The following is a 20,909-nucleotide window of genomic DNA, read 5'->3' as shown; positions in this document are numbered from 1 at the left end:
TCCTCGATCAGCTGTGTCTGTGCGGTACACGCTGCCGCTTACGTCATCAGACACAGCCGTCAGCACTTCTCCCTGCCTGAGCGCTTTCACCGCTCCACACGCTCCTGTGGCTTTCTAAAACGGTGAATTCTCTAAAGGACTTCAAGGCACTCTGAGTCTAACCGGACTACCGCTTCAACATATACCAGGTCTGAGTTAAATAACTTTTATCTTGTAAGATTTTCTACACCTTGCTCAGAGTATTGTTTGCTGCATGTACGCTGTGTTCAACAAATTTACACATAACCTAAACTGTCACTGCCTCAGACTAGATTGAGTGGTTTAAGTACACATGAATTAACTCTATCTATACTCCTGGCTAATATAAAATGTACTAGGGAATCCTGGGAAAGCCTTCCCTGGATTATCTAGCCTACACCAAAACCTCTATCAATCTTCATAGGAACTCTGTCCTCACTTAAGGGACAGTAAAGATCCTACTGATCCTTACATAATAAAGCAGCCACAAAAAAGATTATTAAAGGTTTTGGTGTTTATAGATTTCTAGAGTACGGATTATTATACTCTATTGACACTATGGATCAAGAGCCTATTCCTGATAGAGTCCAAATTTTGTCTGATAGACTGGATGCTTTATCAGGCTCTTTTCATGAGCTTCAAGTTGAGAATCAGGCCTTAAAAGCCTGTTTAAAGGAGGTACTAGCCCCCAAGCCAATTCCTCCTGAACAAACACCTGAGCCCTTGGTCTCCCCTCCTGAGAAATTCTCTGGAGACAGAGCTCGTTTCAGGGAGTTCAGGAATTCATGTTTATTACTATTTGACCTAAAGCCACGTACTTACCCTACAGAAAGGGTCAGAGTCTTAACAGTCATTTCCTACCTAAGGGGGGAGCCTAGGGCTTGGGCTGACTCTTTCTATGAGAGTCAAGACCCTGTCTTAGGGTCTCTCTAATTTTTTTAACCAGATGTCGGCGCTATATAATGACCCCTTCAAACAGGTCTCTGCCGAAAATACTCTCAGGTCATTAAAACAGAAGAAAAATCCAGTGGAAAATTATATCACACTGTTCAAAATCTCTGCACGTGATTCAGGCTGGAATGAGGTGTCCCTCAAGACACAATTCCGTCTAGGGTTATCCGAAGAAATAAAAGACGAACTGTCGCGTATCGGTATCCCTGACTCCCTGGAGGAATTCTTTACGCTCACTATAAATATTGATAGACGCCTTAGAGAACGTCGAAATGAAAAGGCTACTAGTTCTAAGAATTTTCTTCCTACTCCTCCTTATCAGGTGAAAGAAAGTCCTCAACCTATGGATATCGGGTTTATGAAAGGGCCCCTCACCCCACAGGAAAAAGCAAGAAGAAAAATGCATAGTCTATGCTTGTACTGTGCCTCCCCCTCTCATGAAGTGAAGGACTGCCCTATACTTACTAAGAATAAGAAGGGTAGGTGGTTATCATCCTCACATACTAATTATATGCTAAAGTCAGTTAAAAGCACTTATATCACTATCCCGATTATTTTACAGTGGGACCACTTCCAGACATCCACTGAAGCTATTGTAGACACAGGCTCCTGTAGAAACTTCATTCATCTAGGTTTTGTGAAAAGAAATAAAATTTCTATTGTGTGCAAAAATAATCCAGTCTCTGTGAAGGTTATTGATGGGTCCTTACTCGCCTCTGGGCCTGTTTTATACCAAACTGAACCTATTCAGGTAACTGTTAATAATTCTGTAACGAACTTGTGTCTTTGATGTTATCACTTCCCCTATCTTTGACGTTATACTCGGTATAGAATGGTTGTGTACCCATAAACCTGTTCTAGATTGGGATAACCTCAGCCTTACATTCCCAAGTCCTACCCCTACTATCTCTACTACTGACATATCTATCCTATGTCAGACTGATGTAAACATCTTACCCTCTCAGTACGCTGATTACGCTGACGTATTTGATAAAAAAGATGCCGAGATTCTTCCTCCCCACAGGGCTTACGATTGCCCTATTGACCTATTACCTGGGGTCTCCATCCCATACGGCCACATTTATCCACTCTCTAAACCAGAGTTGGATCATTTAAAGAACTACATTGATGAGAATCTTAGAAAGGGTTTCATCAGACCCAGTACCTCCCCAGCTGGGGCTGGGATTTTCTTTGTTACAAACAAAGACGGTACTTTGAGACCCATTATCGATTATAGAGAATTAAATAAGCGTACGAGGAAAAACAGGTACCCCCTCCCTTTAATTCCTGAATTGATAGAAAGATTGAGGGGAGCCACGGTTTTCACCAAATTGGATCTTCGTGGCGCCTATAATCTGATACGAATGAGAGCTGGAGACGAATGGCTCACTGCGTTTCGAACTAGATACGGTCTATTCGAAAATACAGTGATGCCATTCGGATTATGCAACGCTCCAGCAACATTCCAATGTCTTATCAATGATCTGTTCAGAGACATTCTGGATGTGTATATAGTTGTCTATTTGGACGATATTCTGATCTTCTCACAAGACCTGGATTTACATAGAGTACACGTCAGGGAAGTCCTCTCTAGACTTAGGAAAAATAGCCTATATGCAAAACTAGAAAAATGCATATTTGAGTCTCAAAATATATCCTCTCTCGGATATGATATCTCCCCTAACGGGATAAAGATGCAAAACGACAAGGTACAGGCAATTTTAGATTGGCCTACACCCAAAACAAAGTAAGATGTACAGCGCTTTCTCGGTTTTTCTAATTATTATAGAAAGTTTATCCCAGGTTTTGCAGCTCTCACTAAACCATTGACTCAACTCACCAAACTTAATCAGCAGTTTGACTGGAACCATCAGACTCAGTCAGTTTTTGATAATCTAAAAACAAAAATTCCCTTCAGCCCCCATTTTGCAGTATCCAGATATGCAGAAGCAATTCATACTTGAGGTGGACGCTTCTGATTTCGCCATTGGGGCAATCCTCTCCCAGAGAAAATCATTCAAGGATCCTTTACACCCAGTGGCATATTTCTCCAGACTCCTACAACCTGCCGAGTTAAACTACCCGGTCGGAGAAAAAGAATTATTGGCTATAAAATGTTATTTTGATCATTGGAGACACCTCTTGGAAGGAGCTATTCAACCTACAGTCATCTACACGGATCATAAAAATTTGCAGTACCTACAATCTAACCGTACCTTGTCCTCCAGACAAGTAAGATGGAGTCTCTACTTCTCCCGTTTTCAGTACATTATCACTTACAGACCAGGTACCAGAAACGGTAAGGCTGACGCCCTCTCCGGGCAAGCCACTAAACCCTTACAATGCACTACACCGACTATCATACCTAAGGAATGTATAGTAGGCATTCTGACAGGTCTTGAACCTCTTTTCAAAAAAGCCCTTGCAGCCGACACTACAATTCCACGTCAGGAATTGATACTTGATTCTACTGGAGTTTTTCGCAAAGACCACAAGTTGTATGTTCCTCTACACCTTCGCAAGGATGTATTGCACTCTATACACCACTCTCCGTTAGCAGGTCATATGGGCAGAGACAAATCTATGGACCTACTCACTAGATCCTATTGGTGGCCATCTCTAAGTACCGATCTCAAGGAATTTTTGGATCAATGTACCATCTGTGCTACCTCCAAACCATCTAGACCCTGGTTTCTCAACAGCCGGGCCATGGCCCATTACCGGGCCGTGATAGCCCTGCTGGTGGGCCCTGACCTGTCATACCCCCACTGCACACTCTTACCCCACTGCAAACCAGGTGCAGACTGAGACCAATCAAGGCCCCAGGAACACTGTCTCACACTGACCAAAATGTATTAAATGGTATGCAAATGTACATGGTAGCCTTCCTGCCCTGCCCCCAACAGGCCCCTCATCCTACAGAGCCAGGACCCCCAAGATTAAGGGCCAGAGAAAGGGCACCCAACCTTCAGGGCCAGACCCCACACTCCATGGCCATCACAGCGACAGACCCCTGCCAGGGCCCCCACTAAACCCACACTTATTTGCTTAGTTACTGATAGGGCAACTGAAAACTCCAGCTTAAGGAATGCACCAAGATCCGTGGAGATACCATTTGTGGGCCCCCCTACTTGTTGGTCCCTCGGTCCAGGTCCTATTTGCCTGGCTGATCAGCCCGCCCCTGCTGCTCACTATATAGATATAGATATAAACTACTGGGCCCCGGACATGTCTAGCTAAAATTTACCGGGCCTTGAGGTCACTTTGGTTGAGAACCACTGATCTAGACAACTGCCTGTAGGTCTTTTACAACCATTGCCAGCACCCCATGTTCCATGGGAAACTGTATCTATGGATTTTATTGTTGATCTCCCGATATCTAACAACTACACCACAATCATGGTGGTTACTGACCTATTCTCGAAAATGTCTCATTTCATCCCCATAACCTCTCTACCTACCTCTAAAACCACTTGCGACTTATTTATACAGAATGTTATCCGGTTGCATGGTATTCCTTTAACAGTGATCAGTGACCACGGGACTCAGTTCACCTCCAGATTCTGGAGATCCTTGTGTAAATCTCTCCACATAGAACAAAAACTTACCACCACATACCATCCCCAGACCAACGGACAGACAGAGAGTGAACCAGTGGTTGGAGCAGTACCTGCGGTGCTACTGTGCACATCAACAAGATTCCTGGGCAACATTCCTCCCACTCGCAGAATTCGCGTATAACAACAACAAAAATGCCTCCACTGGTTTTTCTCCTTTCTTCATTAACTATGGGTTACACCCTCGTTTCACTCTACTCCCCAAGGTTGAGACACCATGCCCTCTGGTTAATGACCTTGTCAATGACATTTCCAATTTGTTTTCTACTGTCCGTGACAATATAATACAAGCGCAAGTATGCCAGTCCAGGTACTATGACCTCCGTCATAGGACCAGTCCCAAGTATACTGTAGGTCAGAAGGTTTGGCTCTCCACAAAAAATTTGAGACTCTCATACCCCTGCAGGAAACTGGGAAAGTTGTTTATTGGTCCTTACCCTATCGTGCGGATCAGCAATCCTTCTACCGTGACCTTACAGCTCCCATCCAGTTTCAGGGTTCATCCGACATTTCACGTGTCTTTGGTTAAACCTTGTACTCTTATCTGCTTCATCTCCTAATGTTCTTCATCCAGTTCCACTTCCTTCTCCGGATCAGGAATTTGTTGTACATAGCATCCTGGACTCCCGTATTCGTAGAGGGGTTTTGTTCTACCTCGTACATTGGAAGGGTTTTGGACATGAAGAGGATTCATGGGAGCCTGCTTCCAATGTCTCGGCTCCTCGCCTTGTGTCCCTTTTTCACAGGCGGAACCCGGATCGTCCCAGACCTTGACCCACGCTGTGGTTCTTTGGGGAGGGGGCTCTGTAAGGGTTACGGCTGTCTCGCTGTACCTTTAAGCACCTGCCTATTTAAGGCACCTCCTACCCATGCTCCAATGCTGCTTTATTGTATTGCTTCCAGCTACATCCTGTGCAGGCTCTCTCTATATGATTTTCCTGGCAGTCTCCTTTGAATACAGCCACACTCTAACCTACCTGGAGGATTTACAAGTTGTTACTAACCTGGCCTATTCTCTTTCTCTCTCCGTTCAGAGCTAACTGCAGGCTTCAGCGCTACTTCTTCCTCGATCAGCTGTGTCTGTGCGGTACACGCTGCCGCTTACGTCATCAGACACAGCCGTCAGCACTTCTCCCTGCCTGAGCGCTTTCACCGCTCCACACGCTCCTGTGGCTTTCTAAAACGGTGAATTCTCTTAAGGACTTCAAGGCACTCTGTGAGTCTAACCGGACTACCGCTTCAACATATACCAGGTCGGAGTTAAATAACTTATCTTGTAAGATTTTCTACACCTTGCTCAGAGTATTGTTTGCTGCATGTACGCTGTGTTCAACAAATTTACACAACCTAAACTGTCACTGCCTCAGACTAGATTGAGTGGTTTAAGTACACATGAATTAACTCTATCTATACTCCTGGCTAATATAAATGTACTAGGGAATCCTGGGAAAGCCTTCCCTGGATTATCTAGCCTACATCAAAACCTCTATCAATCTTCATAGGAACTCTGTCCTCACTTAAGGGACAGTAAAGATCCTACTGATCCTTACACCCTTGAAGAACTTTAAGAACCAAATTTAAGCTCCATGGGGGAGCAACAGGTTTAAACACAGGCTTGATTCTAACCAACGCCTGACAAAACGACTGAACGTCTGGAACATCCGCCAGACGCTTGTGCAAAAGAATAGACAGTGCAGAGATCTGTCCCTTCAAAGAACTAGCTGATAATCCTTTCTCCAAACCCTCTTGGAGAAAAGATAATATCCTGGGAATCCTAACCTTACTCCATGAGTAATTCTTGGATTCACACCAATAAAGATATTTACGCCATATCTTATGGTAGATTTTCCTGGTAACAGGATTTCCTGCCTGTATTAAGGTATCAATGACAGACTCGGAGAAGCCACGCTTTGATAAAATCAAGCGTTCAATCTCCATGCAGTCAGTCTCAGAGAAATCAGATTTGGATGATTGAAAGGACCTTGAAGTAGAAGGTCTCGTCTCAAAGGCAGAGTCCAAGGTGGAAAGGATGACATGTCCACTAGGTCTGCATACCAGGTCCTGCGTGGCCACGCAGGCGCCATCAAAACCACCGATGCTCTCTCCTGCTTGATTTTGGCAATCAGTCGAGGGAGCAGAGGAAACGGTGGAAACACATAAGCCAGGTTGAAAGACCAAGGCGCTGCTAGAGCATCTATCAGCGTCGCTTCCGGGTCCCTGGACCTGGATCCGTAATAAGGAAGCTTGGCGTTCTGGCGAGACGCCATGAGATCCAGTTCTGGTTTGCCCCAACGATGAATCAATTGAGCAAACACCTCCGGATGGAGTTCCCACTCCCCCGGATGAAAGGTCTGACGACTTAGAAAATCCGCCTCCCAGTTCTCTAAACCTGGGATATGGATCGCTGACAGGTGGCAAGAGTGTTTCTCTGCCCAGCGAATTATTTTGGAGACTTCTAACATCGCTAAGGAACTCCTTGTTCCCCCTTGATGGTTGATGTAAGCCACAGTCGTGATGTTGTCCGACTGAAATCTGATGAACCTCAGGGTTGTTAACTGAGGCCAAGCCTGAAAAGCATTGAATATTGCCCTCAATTCCAGAATATTTATTGGGAGGAGTTTCTCCTCCTGAGTCCACGATCCGTGAGCCTTCAGGGAGTTCCAGACTGCACCCCAACCTAGAAGGCTGGCATCTGTCGTTACAATTGTCCAATCTGGCCTGCGAAAGGTCATACCTTTGGACAGATGGACCCGAGATAGCCACCAGAGAAGAGAATCTCTGGTCTCTTGATCCAGATTTAGTAAAGGGGACATATCTGTGTAATCCCCATTCCACTGACTGAGCATGCATAATTGCAGCGGTCTGAGATGTAGGCGCGCAAACGGAACTATGTCCATTGCCGCTACCATTAAGCCGATTACCTCCATGCACTGAGCCACCGAATGGCGCGGAATAGAGTGGAGAACACGGTAAGAATTTAGAAGTTTTGATAACCTGGACTCCGTCAGGTAAATTTTCATCTTTACAGAATCTATCAGAGTCCCTAGGAAGGAGACTCTTGTGAGTGGGGACAGAGAACTCTTCTCCTCGTTCACTTTCCACCCGTGCGACTTCAGAAATGCCAGAACTATGTCCGTATGGGACTTGGCAATTTGGAAATTTGACGCCTGTACCAGGATTTCGTCTAGATAAGGGGCCACTGCTATGCCCCGCCGCCTTAGAACAGCCAGAAGCGACCCCAGAACCTTTGTAAAAATTCTTGGGGCTGTAGCTAACCCGAAGGGAAGAGCCACAAACTGGTAATGCCTGTCCAGAAAGGCAAACCTTAGGAACCGATGATGATCTTTGTGTATCGGAATGTGAAGTTAAGCATCCTTTAGATCCACCGTAGTCATATATTGACCCTCCTGGATCATAGGTAGGATGGTCCGAATAGTTTCCATTTTGAATGATGGAACTCTGAGGAATTTGTTTAAGATCTTTAGATCTAAGATTGGTCTGAAGGTTCCCTCTTTTTTGGGAACCACAAACAGATTTGAGTAAAATCCCTGTCCCTGTTCCTCCTTTGGAACAGGATGAATCACTCCCATAACTAGGAGGTCTTGTACACAGTGTAAGAATGCCTCTCTCTATCTGGTTTGCAGATAACTGTGAAAGGTGAAATCTCCCTTTTGGGGGGGAAGCCTTGAAGTCCAGAAGATACCCCTGAGATATAATCTCCAACGCCCAGGGATCCTGAACATCTCCTGCCCACGCCTGAGCGAAGAGAGAAAGTCTGCCCCTACTAGATCCGTTACCGGATAGGGGGGCGTTCCTTCATGCTGTCAGAGACAGCAGCAGGCTTTTTGGCCTGCTTGCCTTTGTTCCAGGACTGGTTAGGTTTCCAGGCCGTCTTGGACTGAGCAAAAGTTCCCTCTTGTTTTGTAGCAGAGGAAGTTGATGCTGCACTTGCCTTGAAGTTTCGAAAGGCACGAAAATTAGACTGTTTGGCCCTTGAATTGGACCTGTCCTGAGGAAGGGCATGACCCTTACCTCCAGTAATGTCAGCAATAATTTCCTTCAAAACCAGGCCCGAATAGGGTCTGCCCCTTGAAGGGAATGCTAAGTAATTTAGACTTTGAGGTCACGTCAGCTGACCAAGATTTAAGCCATAGCGCCCTACCCGCCTGGATGGCAAATCCAGAATTCTTAGCCGTTAGTTTAATCAAATGAACAATGGCATCAGAAACAAAAGAATTAGCTAGCTTAAGTGCTCTAAGCTTGTTAAGTACGTCCTCCAATGGAGTCGTTGTCTGTAAAGCCTCTTACAGAGACTCAAACCAGAACGCCGCAGCAGCAGTGACAGGAGCAATGCATGCAAGGGGCTGCAGGATAAAACCTTGTTGAATAAACATTTTCTTAAGGTAACCCTCTAATTTTTTATCCATAGGATCTGAAAAAGCACAACTGTCCTCGACAGGGATAGTAGTACACTTTGCTAAAGTAGAAACTGCTCCCTCCACCTTAGGGACCGTCTGCCATAAGTCCCGTGTGGTGGCGTCTATGGGAAACATTTTTCTAAAAATAGGAGGGGGGGAAAACGGCACACCGGGTCTATCCCACTCTTTATTAATAATTTCTGTAAACCTTTTAAGTATTGGAAAAACCTCAGTACACACCGGCACTGCAAAGTATTTATCCAGTCTACACAATTTCTCTGGCACTGCAATTGTGTCACAATCATTCAGAGCAGATAAACCTCCCTAAGCAAAACACAGAGGTTCTCAAGCTTAAATTTAAAAGTAGAAATATCAGAATCAGGTTTCCCTGAGTCAGAGATATCCCCCACAGACTGAAGCTCTCCTTCTTCAGCTTCTGCATATTGTGAGGCAGTATCAGACATGGCTCTTAAAGCGTCTGTATGCTCTGTATTACACCTAACACCAGAGCTATCACACTTTCCTCTAAATTCAGGTAGTCTGGCTAATACCGCTGACAGTGTATTATCCATGACTGCCGCCATATCTTGTAAAGTAATCGCTATGGGCGCCCTAGATGTACTTGGCGCCATTTGAGCGTGAGTCCCTTGAGCGGGAGTCAAAGGGTCTGACACGTGGGGAGAGTTAGTCGGCATAACTTCCCCCTCGCCAGAATCCTCTGGTGATACATTTTTTGAAGACAAAAGCTGATCTTTATTGTTTAAAGTGAAATCAATACATTTAGTACACATTCTCATATGGGGTTCCACCATGGCTTCTAAACATAATGAACAAGGAGTTTCCTCTATGTCAGACATGTTTGCACAGACTAGCAATGAGACTAGCAAGCTTGGAAAACACTTTAAATCAAGTTAACAAGCAAATATAAAAAACGGTACTGTGCCTTTAAGAGAAACAAATTTTGTCAAAATTTGAAAAACAGTGAAAAAAGGCAGTAAATCCAACAAAATTTTTACAGTGTATGTAATAGGTTATGCTAAGATCATAGAAAACGCAGGCAGATTCTTCTTCTAAATGCTGCCTGAGATAAAACAGTACAACTCCGGTACCATTTAAAAATAATAAACTTTTGATTGAAGACAAAAACTAACTATATTTCACCACTTTCCTCTTACTACCTCCATCTTTGTTGAGAGTTGCAAGAGAATGACTGGATATGGCAGTTAGGGGAGGAGCTATATAACAGCTCTGCTGTGGGTATCCTCTTGCAACTTCCTGTTGGGAAGGAGAATATCCCCCAAGTAATGGATGATCCGTGGACTGGATACACCTTACAAGAGAAAACTCTATTAGATTAGATATCTCTAACTATATCCTCAAGCCGTCTTAAATGAAAGAATCCTGAGATATGACACACATATAAACAATTTCATCAGCGTTTTATGCACCACCACCAGAATCTGCATTGCCAGATACTGGAAAGAGAGCACACCAACAAGGAATGAGATAATTTTCAAATTTAAAATAACATTCAATGTACGAAGCCGCAGCCAGGATTTTAAACACAGAAGACAAATTCTATAAAATGGTTCTACTGGATGATAAATGGCAATTAACGGATATGAGCGCGATAAAGCTAAATTAACTACGGGAATTTATAAGACCTCTTCGCCTGAGAATACACCCTATATTCTAAACAGTATTCTCCATTACCAAACATAGCGATTAATTAATTAGCGTTTAATTATTTTCTTTGTTTATCGATTTCTTTTATATTTTAATCTTTTACGTTGTTATATATTGTTGTATATATTCAGTTTAATCCTACACATATTTAATAAGATACATGGTTGAACAGTATATCATATTAAAAATGTACGATGTGTAAATATTAATTTACCAAGGAAACCCACCAACTCAGACCAGGATAGACCTTGTATTCACACTCGTGAAATCTGGATGACTTCTGATTCACCCCAAAGAATGTGTACTTTTCAGAATATGTAACAAGTAGGATGGAACTTATGGAAAACGTACTGATACTTATGATGTACGATGTAAACTGATGTTTATTTGTTTGTAAAACTTTAATAAAAAATATTTCAACATAAAGTTCATCTAAATTATCGCTTAGATTTTGGACTCTATTTTAAAACATGTAAGGTTTACTATCACTTTAAAAGCTTTAGGGTTTTATTTTTTATTTATTTATTATTTATCTATTTATTTTAGTTTTCTGCAGCGTATGATCCCTCCTTACCCACCCACCTCCCGGATCCTTCCCAAACACTTCTCTAACCCTCTCTAATTTCCATCTTAGCTACTGGCAGCTGTTTGTCGTATTGTAAAACCCACTCTCATAAGCCCTTTTGCAGTTTAGCCCCCCTCTTCTCCTAATAATTTTCTGTAGTGTAGGGTACCCTACCCTTCCGCGATGTGCTTTCTGCCCGCCCGCCTCCTTCACTCCCACACCACCTACTACATCACCGCAAGCTGATACAGACAGTGACACAGTCTTCATATGGTTAAGGGAGAACAATCAGTTCTTAATGATCATACAAGGGCAGATGCCTTCTGCCTCAGGCTGCAGTTTTCGCTTTCAAAGCTGACAGCAGGGGCTGCAGCTTGAGACAGAAGGGTTGGACGTAGGTACAAAGTCAACACGTTATGACGGACAAAGTACCCTGTTACAAAGTACCTATGTCCAATAGGCTTAAGAAGTTACATTTCATGGGCTAGAATTATTGCAAATGTCTTAAAGGGATATGAAACCCAATTTTTTTCTCTCGATTCAGGTAGCGCATACAATTTTAAGCAAATTTCTAATTTACTCCTATTTTCAATTGTTCTTAGTTCTCTTGATATCTTTATTTGAAAAGCAGAAATGTAAGCTTTGGAACCAGCCTATTTTTGGTTCAGCACCTGAGTAGCTCTTGCTGATTGGTGGCTAAATGTAGCCACCAATCAGCAAGCGCTACCCAGGGTGCAGAACAAAAAAATGGACAAGCTCCTAAGCTTACATCCCTGCTTTTTTCAAATAAAGATACCAAGAGAATGAAAAAAATTGATAATAGGAGTAAATTAAAAATTTGCTTAAAATCGCATGCTCTATCTGAATCAAGAAAATTTTTTGTTTCATATCCCTTTAATGTTGTATAGATAGGCAACCGGTCAAATTTCCAAAGAGTTACGTACTTGTCTCCTTTGATCCAGCGTTCTCCACTAGAATACCTCATTCTTTGAGTTCTCTGCATTTCTTGTCTCCAATGAGGAGGTGTTTCACTTCTTCTAAAACGATCTCTTGATCTGGATCTCGAAGGGGTACGATAGCGCTTAAAGAGAGACAAGGTGGTAGAAATGTTAATAAAAAAAATTGTCACATTTACATATCACCAATGTAATATATGTCCTTAAAAGGTGAATTTGTAAATTAAAAGGGACACTGTACTATAAAAGGTTTTAATTAATTTTAATTAATGGGCGTCAAATTACTCATACTGCAGAGTATTAAATGTATGGAATACTGTTCTTGTATATTTCTTTATTTGAAACAATTGTTTTTCTCATTAAAGCCATCAACTAGGATATGCCCTATACAGCTATTTCACATACAAAATCTCTCTCTTCCTCATACCCCCCCCCTCCCCCGAGATATTATTCATTGCTATTGTCCCCTATTTACATAGCTTTTCAAGAGATAAATTGTTTGTTACTAATATTTCAGTATAGGTGGGGATACAAAAGACAAAAGTAGCTGTTTCAAACAACAAATAAAATTTAAAGTAGCCGTTTTCAAACAATTAAATACATTCTATCAGTTAAACGGGACTATTGGGAACACATTAAACAATTAGTGTACAATGTGCCCTTAAATTCCTGGCTCCTAGAAACATTCGACTTGCAAGGGTATCTCCTAAAGTTTCAAATGCTCTGTTCTATCCCCAATTTACTGAGTTCGGCACAACTTAAAGGGACATAAAACAAGTTGGGATAGAGACAAAATAATATAATATGTACTTTAATTACTTTACCTGCAAATGTATACTGCAGTGCCTCGCCATTAACCCTTTCTTTTAAGTTTCTGAATTGTACAGCTCTAACTCTCCCCACACAATTCCTTCTATGGCTGGATATATATCCACCTTTGATTTGGTAGAATGCAAGACTCTAACACTCATTATCTGCTGAAGCATGCCTATAAGTAATTTTGCTTATTTTTGAAAATAATTTTAAAGAATTCTTGCCAGCAATTTTTAAACAATTTTTTTTTTAATGCAAACTATTTTTACTTAATTAGCCCTTTTTAGCACTTTAAATGCATGCATTTATGGATACCAAATGTAAACTACTACATTTCAAAGCAAACAAAAAAGTTAAGGATACAAACTTACCCTTGGCCCCCGCCCTTTAATTTTTCTCCCAGATCGGGTCACTAAAAGCCTTCTCTGATACAGAGATGACTGTAAATTGCTAAAGTTAGAAAAATATATTAAAATATGATGTAATAAGTTATAACAGGAAAAATAAATACGGTCATAGTATATATATATATATATATTTATATTGTTAACAAAAAAACATAATTTGCAAAGATAAATTATACACAAACGTAGGATGCTTACATTTACATTATACTGTACTGAGCTGGATATTGATTTAGGTATCCATAAAAGTCAGTGGGTACACATGAAATAATGTTAGGCCTTGGACAGATTGTCCGATTAACATGTTTATATGCTTACAATAATTTATTATTATTATTACAATACTGAGAAAGATGCATCCGACTAAACACACATCTGTGTAATCACAAAGCAGAACCAGTTAACTGAGGCCTTCAGAGAGCGCACTTTATGCCATAACGCCAATTAGATTTTGTGTTATAAAATCACCCACAGCGGAAATGTAGGAAGAGTACTTGATAAAAAGGACCCTTTTTAATCCTACAAATTGTCAAATTACATAGAAAGAAAGAAACACAACAATTAAAAAATAAACACAGACGCACAAAAGAGTCGCAAACCAGTGTTTTTTTTATAATAAAACCTTTACAGCAATGTTAGTTTATTAAAAAAACAAAAAACTTCAAATGCAAAACAAGCATTTTCATATTCACCTCTCTCGTTCCCTTTCCCTGTCATTCGGCCTCCCTTCTTTCTCGTCTGTTCGTAGTGGGCTTTTTCTCATTAAAAACTTATTTTCTGGCACAGTAGGAATCTCCTCAGGGCGGACAGTAGATGTTACCAGGACATCTTGGTCTTCTTTTTCATTTTCACTTTCAGAGCTAAATAATAAAAAGAAAAAAAAAAAAAAAAAAAACAGGTTATCTTTTCACACAGTTAATCTTGTAGTATCCGAGTAATGTTACCTAAAACAATTACATTAAAAAACAAGCATTTTTATAAAAAATAAGAGAACAAGATATACATGGCTGAAATGAGAGAAACTAAAACAACGAGCCAAAGAAAAAGGTTTTTCCATGTTTAAAGTATATACAGACTCAAGACTTGACAATAGGAGTAAAATTAGAAAGTTGCTTAAAATTGCATGCTGTATCTCAATCATGAAAGAAATTTTTTTTGGTTCAGTATCCCTTTAAACAATTAAACTTTGATTCAGATAGAACGCCCCCCCCCCCCCCAAAAAAAAACAACAACAAATGTATCTGTAAAAAAAAGTTAGTGGGGAAAAGAGCTACATCTTAATGCATGCCATCTACTTTAAACTACTGCCAGCACTGAAAATGAACAGCAACTTCCATAGGGATGTTCGTTAAATAAGGAGCCGATTTTCATTTAAACATGCTTTTTTTAGGACGGTGCTACAAAAAAGTAAAGCAGTAGATAAATATGACTACCCCTACCCTCTCAGTAGTTAAAGCCGAGGATAAGTAAAAGTAGAGAGATAAAAAGGGGTACAGAGGTGTCATAAGACTGCCACCACTACATTATTTCAGGGCGGGTTCACGGACTCTCAATGCCAAGAAAGAAAATAATTTATCATCAGGTAAGCATAAATTATGTTTTCTTTGTAATGGCAGCGAGTCTATGGGAAACTAATACCCTATAGTCCACGAAAATATAGGGAGGGAAATGTAGGGAAAGCAGGCCTAAGTACTAGGCACCACCACTTGAATTACCTTTCCTCCAATAGAGGTCTCTGCTGAGGTAAAGACATCAAATCTGTAAAATTTTGTGAAAGTATGCATTGAGGACCAAGTAGCAGCCTTACATATCTGTACAATGGAAGCCTCATTCTTGAAGGCCCAGGAAGAAGACAACGTACAGGCAGAATGTGCCGTAATTCAGGATGCAAATCAAACTTCTGAGCCAGAAAGCTAGGTTAAAGGGACAGTAAAGTCCAAAAAAAACTTTCATGTTTCAAATAGGGCATGACATTTTAAACAACTTTCCAATTTACTATTATCACCAATTTTGCTTTGTTCTTTTGGTATTCTTAGTTGAAAGCTAGACCTAGGAAGGCTCATATGATAATTGCTAAGCCCTTGAAGGCCGCCTCTAATCACATGCTTTTGTATTTGCTTTTCACAGCAGGGGAGAGTTAGTTCAGGTAAACCCTATAGATAACATTGTGGGCACGCCCGTGAATTGTGGCAGACACTGCACTAATTGGCTGAAATAAAAGTCAATAGATAATAAATAAAATGTCATGTGATCAGGGGGCTGTCAGAAGATGTTTAGATACAAGTTAATCACAGAGGTAAAAAGTGTATTATTATAACTGTGTTGGTTATGCAAAACTGGGAAATGGGTAATAAAGGGATTATCTATCTTTTAAAACAACAAAAATTCTGGTGTTGACTGTCCCTTTAACAGCAGTGGTTTTCTAAACATTGGACTTACCAGAATGCAACCAAACAGAAAGAGCAGAAATCTGACCTTTAAGAGAACTTGTTGACAGGCTCTTCTTTAAACCATCCTAAAGAAACTGAAGGATATGCAGAGTCTTCACCTTGTGCCAAGGGAACCCCAGGCCGCACACCAAGACAGATAAGTTGGCTACACTTTCTGGTAAATACGTCTGGTAACAGGCTTTCTAGCCTGAACCAAAGTATCAATAAAAGCCTCAGAGAATCCTCTCTGGGACAAAACTATGCATGGAATCCCCATGCAGTCAGCCTCTGAGAATCTAGATTTTGATGGACACTGCTTCAGTTTTTCTGAGGAGACCTGGAACACAAGGAAAATCAGTGTAACAAACACTGTTTGCCATAAAGGGAGGATAGCATGGTTATCTGGAAGAGGCATAGGAATATCCCAGCGACATCCAGCAGCTAACAAATACCAAAACTCTACTAAGAGAATTACATGGCTTTCAACAACTCCCCAGTCCTCTGTTGCAGGAACCAATCCATTGAGGACAATAAATTCAGAATCTTCAGCAGAGCACCTCTCTGCCTACCCTCCATGAACGAGGCAAAGAACTACCGAGAAGGTAGGGGGAAGGATATTTAATGCTTTGTTTGGGGTGTCTTTGCCACCTCCTGGTGGCCAGTTTGAAGTATTTCCCATAAGTGATGAATGAATTTATGGACTCTCAATGCCATTAGAAACAAATATATCACACTTATCCGCAATAATTATAAGATTTCAGAGAAAGGGGATTATAACATTAACCTGGAATGCTAGAAATTTTCAATAAAACAAAATATAATGCAATACTGATCTTAGAGAAAAATGTATGAGATACACAAACGGCATGACTTAAAAGGGACAGTAAATTATTTAAACTTTCATGATTCAGACAACTTTCCAATTTACTTCTCTTTCTAATGATTTTACTTTACTGTCCCTTTAAAAGGGACACTGTACCCAATTTTTTTTCGTTCATGATTCAGATAGAGCATGCAATTTTAAGCAACCTTCTAATTTACTCCTATTATCAATTTTTATTTGTTCTCTTGCTATCTTTATTTTAAAAGCAGGAATGCAAATATTAGCAGCCAGCCCATTTTAGGTTCAGAACCATGGACAGCGCTTACTTATTGGAGGCTTACATTTACCCACCAATAAGCAAGCATAACCCAGGTTTCTCAACCAAAAAATGGGCCGGCTCCTATGCATAACATTACTGCTTTTTAAATAAAGATAGCAAGAGACCCAAGAAAAATTGATAATAGGAGTAAATTAGAAAGTTGCATGCCCTGAATCATGAAATAAAACCCCCCCATAATTTATGCTTACCTGATAAAACAGAATTTATGCTTACCTGATAAATTACTTTCTCCAACGGTGTGTCCGGTCCACGGCGTCATCCATTACTTGTGGGATATTCTCCTCCCCTACAGGGAAAGGCAAGGAGAGCACACAGCAGAGCTGTCCATATAGCTCCCCCTCTAGCTCCGCCCCCCAGTCATTCGACCGAAGGTTAGGAGAAAAAGGAGAAACTATAGGGTGCCGTGGTGACTGTAGTGTATAAAGACAAAAAAAATTTCAACCTGATTAGGAAAACCAGGGCGGGCCGTGGACCGGACACACCGTTGGAGAAAGTAATTTATCAGGTAAGCATAAATTCTGTTTTCTCCAACATTGGTGTGTCCGGTCCACGGCGTCATCCATTACTTGTGGGAACCAATACCAAAGCTTTAGGACACGGATGAAGGGAGGGAGCAAATCAGGTTACCTAAATGGAAGGCACCACGGCTTGCAAAACCTTTCTCCCAAAAATAGCCTCCGGAGAAGCATAAGTATCAAATTTGTAGAATTTGGCAAAAGTGTGCAGAGAATACCAAGTCGCTGCCTTACATATCTGATCAACAGAAGCCTCGTTCTTGTAGGCCCATGTGGAAGCCACAGCCCTAGTAGAGTGAGCTGTGATTCGGTCAGGAGGCTGTCGTCCGGCAGTCTCATAGGCCAATCGGATAATGCTTTTTAGCCAGAAAGAGAGAGAGGTAGCAGTAGCTTTTTGATCTCTCCTCTTACCAGAGTAAACGACAAACAAAGATGAGGTTTGTCTAAAATCTTTTGTTGCTTCTAAATAGAACTTTAAAGCACGAACAACATCTAAATTGTGTAATAAACGTTCCTTCTTTGAAACTGGTTTCGGACACAGAGAAGGAACAACTATTTCCTGGTTAATATTCTTGTTGGAAACAACTTTTGGAAGAAAACCAGGCTTAGTACGCAAAACAACCTTATCTGAATGGAAAACCAGATAGGGTGGATTACACTGCAAAGCAGATAATTCAGAAACTCTTCTAGCAGAAGAAATAGCACCCAAAAACAGTACTTTCCAAGATAATAACTTAATATTTATGGAATGTAAAGGTTCAAACGGAACCCCTTGAAGAACTGAAAGAACTAAATTTAGACTCCAAGGAGGAGTCATGGTTCTGTAAACAGGCTTGATTCTAACCAAAGCCTGAACAAAAGCTTGTACATCTGGCACAGCTGCCAGTCGTTTGTGTAACAAGACAGATAAAGCAGAAATCTGTCCCTTTAGAGAACTAGCGGACAACCCTTTATCCAAACCTTCTTGGAGAAAGGAGAGAATCCTTGGAATTTTTATTTTACTCCAGGAGAATCCCTTGGATTCACACCAACAGATATATTTACGCCATATTTTATGGTAAATCTTTCTAGTCACAGGTTTTCTGGCTTGGACCAGAGTATCTGTCACAGAATTCGAAAACCCACGTTTGGATAAAATCAAGCGTTCAATTTCCAAGCAGTCAGCTGCAGAGAAACTAGATTTGGATGTTCGAATGGACCTTGTACTAGAAGATCCTGTCTCAAAGGTATCTTCCATGGTGGAGCCGATGACATATTCACCAGGTCTGCATACCAAGTCCTGCGTGGCCACGCAGGAGCTATCAGAATCACTGAGGCCTTTTCCTGTTTGATCCTGGCTATGAGCCTGGGAAGGAGAGGAAACGGTGGAAACACATACGCTAGGTTGAACGACCAAGGCGCCACTAATGCATCCACTAGAATCACCTTGGGATCCCTGGATCTGGACCCGTAACAAGGAATCTTGAAGTTCTGACGGGACGCCATTAGATCCATGTCTGGAATGCCCCATAATTGGGTTAACTGAGCAAAGACCTCCGGGTGGAGTTCCCACTCCCCCGGATGGAAAGTCTGAAGACTCAAATAGTCCGCCTCCCAGTTGTCTACTCCTGGGATGTGAATAGCAGATAGATGGCAGGAGTGATTCTCTGCCCATTGGATGATCTTGGTTACTTCCTTCATCGCTAGGGAACTCTTTGTTCCCCCCTGATGATTGATGTACGCAACAGTCGTTATGTTGTCCGACTGAAATCTTATGAACCTGGCTTTCGCTAGCTGAGGTCAAGCCAGGAGCGCATTGAATATTGCTCTTAGTTCCAAAATGTTTATCGGGAGAAGCGACTCTTCCCGAGACCATAGGCCCTGAGCTTTCAGGGAGTCCCAGACCGCGCCCCACCCCAAGAGGCTGGCGTCGGTCGTGACAATGACCCACTCCGGTCTGCGGAAACTCATTCCCTGAGACAGGTGATCCTGGGTCAACCACCAGAGAAGTGAGTCCCTGGTTACCTGGTCTACTTGAATTTGGGGAGACAAGTCTGTATAGTCCCCATTCCACTGATTGAGCATGCACAGCTGTAATGGTCTTAGATGAATTCGAGCAAAAGGAACCACGTCCATTGCTGCGACCATTAGTCCTATTACTTCCATGCACCGAGCTATGGAGGGTTGAGGAATAGAATGAAGAACTTGACAAGCGTTTAGAAGCTTTAACTTTCTGACTTCTGTCAGGAAGATCTTCATTTCCATAGAATCTATTATTGTTCCCAGAAACGGAACCCTTGTGGACGGTGACAGTGAACTCTTTTCTATGTTCACCTTCCACCCGTGAGATCTGAGAAAAGCCAACACAATGTCTGTGTGGGCCCTCGCTTTGGAAAGAAATGACGCTTGGATTAGGATGTCGTCTAGATAAGGTGCTACAGCGATGCCCCTCGGCCTTAGGACCGCTAGAAGGGACCCTAGCACCTTTGAGAAAATTCTGGGAGCGGTGGCTAAACCGAATGGAAGAGCCACGTGAAGGATGGAACTCTGAGGAAATTGTTTAATATCTTTAAATCCAGGATTGGCCTGAAAGTTCCCTCTTTTTTGGGAAACACAAACAGGTTTGAGTAAAAACCTAGACCTTGTTCCCCGGAGGGGACTGGGTTTATCACTCCCATCTTTGATAGGTCTCTTACACAATGTAAGAATGCCTGTTTCTTTATCTGGTCTGAAGATAAGTGAGACAGGTGGAATCTTCCCTTTGGAGGAAGTCCCTTGAACTCTAGCAGGTATCCCTTGGAGACTATTTCTAGTACCCAGGGATCCGGAACATCTCTTGCCCAAGCCTGAGCGAAGAGAGATAGTCTGCCCCCTACCAGATCCGGTCCCGGATCGGGGGCTACCCCTTCATGCTGTCTTGGTAGCAGCAGCAGGTTTCTTGGTCTGTTTACCCTTGGTCCAGCCTTGCATGGGCTTCCAAGCGGGTTTGGGCTGGGCCGCGTTACCTTCTTGTCTAGCGGCAGTGGAGTTATTAGCCGGTCCGTTCCTGAAATTGTGAAAGGAACGAAAATTAGACTTTTTCTTAGCCTTAAAAGGCCTATCCTGTGGGAGGGCATGGCCCTTACCCCCAGTGATGTCTGAAATAATTTCCTTCAATTCCGGCCCAAAAAGGGTCTTACCCTTGAAAGGAATATTAAGTAACTTAGTCTTGGACGACACATCTGCCGACCAGGATTTTAGCCAAAGCGCCCTCCGCGCTACTATAGCAAAACCTGAGTTTTCCGCCGCCAATTTCGTTATTTGAAAAGCGGCATCCAATATAGAGGAATTAGCTAACTTTAATGCGTGAATTCTGTCCATGACTTCTTCATAGGAAGTCTCTTTCTGGAGCGACC

The 20,909-nt window shown here is 41.9% G+C and overlaps 1 protein-coding gene across 2 annotated transcripts in view; it reads right to left on the bottom strand.

Moving 5' to 3' along the window:
- The window catches only part of PPIG (peptidylprolyl isomerase G), a 98,931-nt gene that overhangs the window by 21,047 nt on the left and 56,975 nt on the right, over window positions 1–20,909 (bottom strand). For both annotated transcript variants that reach the window (XM_053698407.1, XM_053698408.1), the window contains 3 exons: window positions 14,121–14,288; window positions 13,396–13,474; window positions 12,200–12,336 (listed from right to left, as the gene is read on the bottom strand). In XM_053698407.1, the coding sequence (XP_053554382.1) occupies window positions 12,200–12,336; window positions 13,396–13,474; window positions 14,121–14,288 (384 nt within the window). The remainder of the gene's footprint in view (window positions 1–12,199; window positions 12,337–13,395; window positions 13,475–14,120; window positions 14,289–20,909) is intronic.

The sequence above is a fragment of the Bombina bombina genome, chromosome 1 (genome assembly GCF_027579735.1).
Source record: "Bombina bombina isolate aBomBom1 chromosome 1, aBomBom1.pri, whole genome shotgun sequence".
NCBI lineage: Eukaryota > Metazoa > Chordata > Amphibia > Anura > Bombinatoridae > Bombina > Bombina bombina.
Note: the sequence above shows the minus strand (reverse complement) of the source record. Positions and strands in the feature narration are given on the sequence as shown.